This window comes from Sinocyclocheilus anshuiensis, unplaced genomic scaffold (assembly GCF_001515605.1).
Source record: "Sinocyclocheilus anshuiensis isolate Anshui unplaced genomic scaffold, SAMN03320099.WGS_v1.1 scaffold1393, whole genome shotgun sequence".
Taxonomy (NCBI): domain Eukaryota; kingdom Metazoa; phylum Chordata; class Actinopteri; order Cypriniformes; family Cyprinidae; genus Sinocyclocheilus; species Sinocyclocheilus anshuiensis.
This window is the reverse complement of record NW_015548343.1, coordinates 1268499-1270699: the sequence shown is the minus strand read 5'-3', so window position 1 is coordinate 1270699 and position 2201 is coordinate 1268499. Positions and strand designations below refer to the sequence as shown.

General features: G+C 32.3%; 1 protein-coding gene across 1 annotated transcript in view; it reads left to right on the top strand.

Annotated features, from left to right (window-relative positions):
- Window positions 1-2201, top strand: part of LOC107656600 (nuclear factor of activated T-cells, cytoplasmic 1-like) — a 42692-nt gene that overhangs the window by 9063 nt on the left and 31428 nt on the right. Inside the window, exon 5 of the mRNA XM_016444495.1 lies at window positions 1113-1285. Coding sequence (XP_016299981.1) covers window positions 1113-1285 — 173 coding nt within the window. The remainder of the gene's footprint in view (window positions 1-1112; window positions 1286-2201) is intronic.

Here is a 2201-nt window from a genome sequence, read left to right as displayed (position 1 = left end):
AAAAAAAAAAAAAAAAAAAAAAACACACCCCTCTGGATCCTGTTTCAGAGATTTCTGGGGAGCGTTCCCGCTTTGTCACGTTTCTGTAGTAAAGCCAACAAGTGGGTATGCCCCTGTGTCAGTGCAGTTTAGCCTTTTTTTTAAAAAACTCTTTAGTATTTCATTTCACGTTTTCTTTTGATTGGAGAGAAAATGCTTTTTTTTTTTTTTACTTTATATATAGAGTTCGGTTTGGACGCATAGTGTTGAAAATGGGAGGCTGGAAGCTCAACACGGGCAATTGTTCTGGAAAAGGAATGATGAATATAACCTCGCTCTATTATAGTAGCTGTATAATTAATAATTTGGTAGCCTTATATAATTCAGCTTATGATTCCAGATTTATTTATTATATAACTAATTAGATTTTATTTTTATAATTTTTGTCTTTTATATTATACATTTGCATATTTTATTTTATATTAGATCTAATTTAAATCTTTTAAATAATTGTCATTTTCATCTAAAATCTGGATGACACCTAGAGCACATTGTGCTCATCCTCACCACATACACATGGAAACGTTAATATCTGACGTTCCAGTCTCTGTGCTGCATCAACATATCAATCATATTCAGTGATTGCTACTCAAGTTTTTCAGAGTTCCTGTTTTTTCCTAAAAGTAAGCTTTAAGAATCATTTTACTCATGTGCATCTTAAATAAAGGGCCCTAAATGTTTCTTCAATGAGATGCAGAACTTTGACAGGCTTTCCAAATATTTTTTTACTTTAGACAGGTATTTACTCACGTTGACTTGGAGGATTTGAACATTTAATGGAGAAAGTAAACTTTTCATGGATTTTTTTGACAACATCTCTGCCATGTCAGAAGCAGAAATTGGAAGAGACAAGAGAGAAAGGGAATTTATTTATGCAGCGCAGAACAAGGGCCAGGCGTAATTTTGGCAGAAATGGTACAAAACTATTCAGGCAATAAATTAAACGTTTACACTGTTCCGAGAAAATGTTTATTAAACAACTGTCTAACGATATTTACCGCACATTTTTGTACTTCTGAAAGGATTTGTTGAGTCTATACCTCAAACACTTAACGTTTTTTTCTGTGCCACAGAATCGACTGCGCTGGAATTCTCAAGCTGCGTAACTCAGACATCGAGCTCCGGAAGGGCGAGACAGACATCGGACGGAAGAACACACGTGTGAGGATGGTGTTCCGTGTCCACATCAACCAACCTAATGGCAGGATGGTGTCCTTACAGGTGGCATCTAACCCCATTGAGTGCTGTGAGTCATGCCACTAAATCTCACTAAATCCTTTTTTTATTTTTGGCTGTTTTTATTCAATATGACTAACATGGCATTCAGATACTTTTTATCAGTTAATTCATTCCCTGGGAATCAAACACATGACCTTGCTAGCACTGTGCTCTACTGACAGGAATGCTGTATTTAGATGGGTTGAATCAATAACTCAAAGACAGATTTTTTGCTCTAATAATTGCCAGGCCTGATCAATTGCTATGAGGTAAATGAGAAATATCACTAGAAAATGAGCACAGCTCATAAAATGTGAGTTATTTCTGGATTATAGCCAGTTAAAGGCTGAACATGTATGAAAGACATATGAAGCCTATATCAACAGCATATATCAGGTAAAATTTTCAAAAGTACAGACTGAACTACTTTATATATATATATATATTAATAAAACAAAGTAGAAAACAGTTATTTTAAATTTTAATAATATTTCACATTATTATTATTATTATTATTTTGCTATATTTTTTATTTGTAAAAATGCAGCCTTGTTGAGACTTCTTTCAAAAACACACATATATACAGTATATATATATATATATATATAGACTGAACTACTTTATATATATATATATATATATATAGTCAAAAGTTCAAATGGTTGGGTCAGTAAGATTTTTCGTTTTAAGAAATTAATAAACCATAAATTGATCAAAAGTGACAGTAAAGACAATTACATTGTTAAAAAAATAGCTATTTTTTAGCATTTATATTTATCAAAGAATCCTGAAAAAAAGTATCATAGTTTTCACAAAGATATTAAGCAGTACAACTGTGATAATAATAAGAAATGTTTCTTGAGCACCAAATCAGCATATGAGAATGATTTCTGAAGGATCATGTGACACTGAAGACTGGAGTAATGATGCTGAAAATTCAGCGT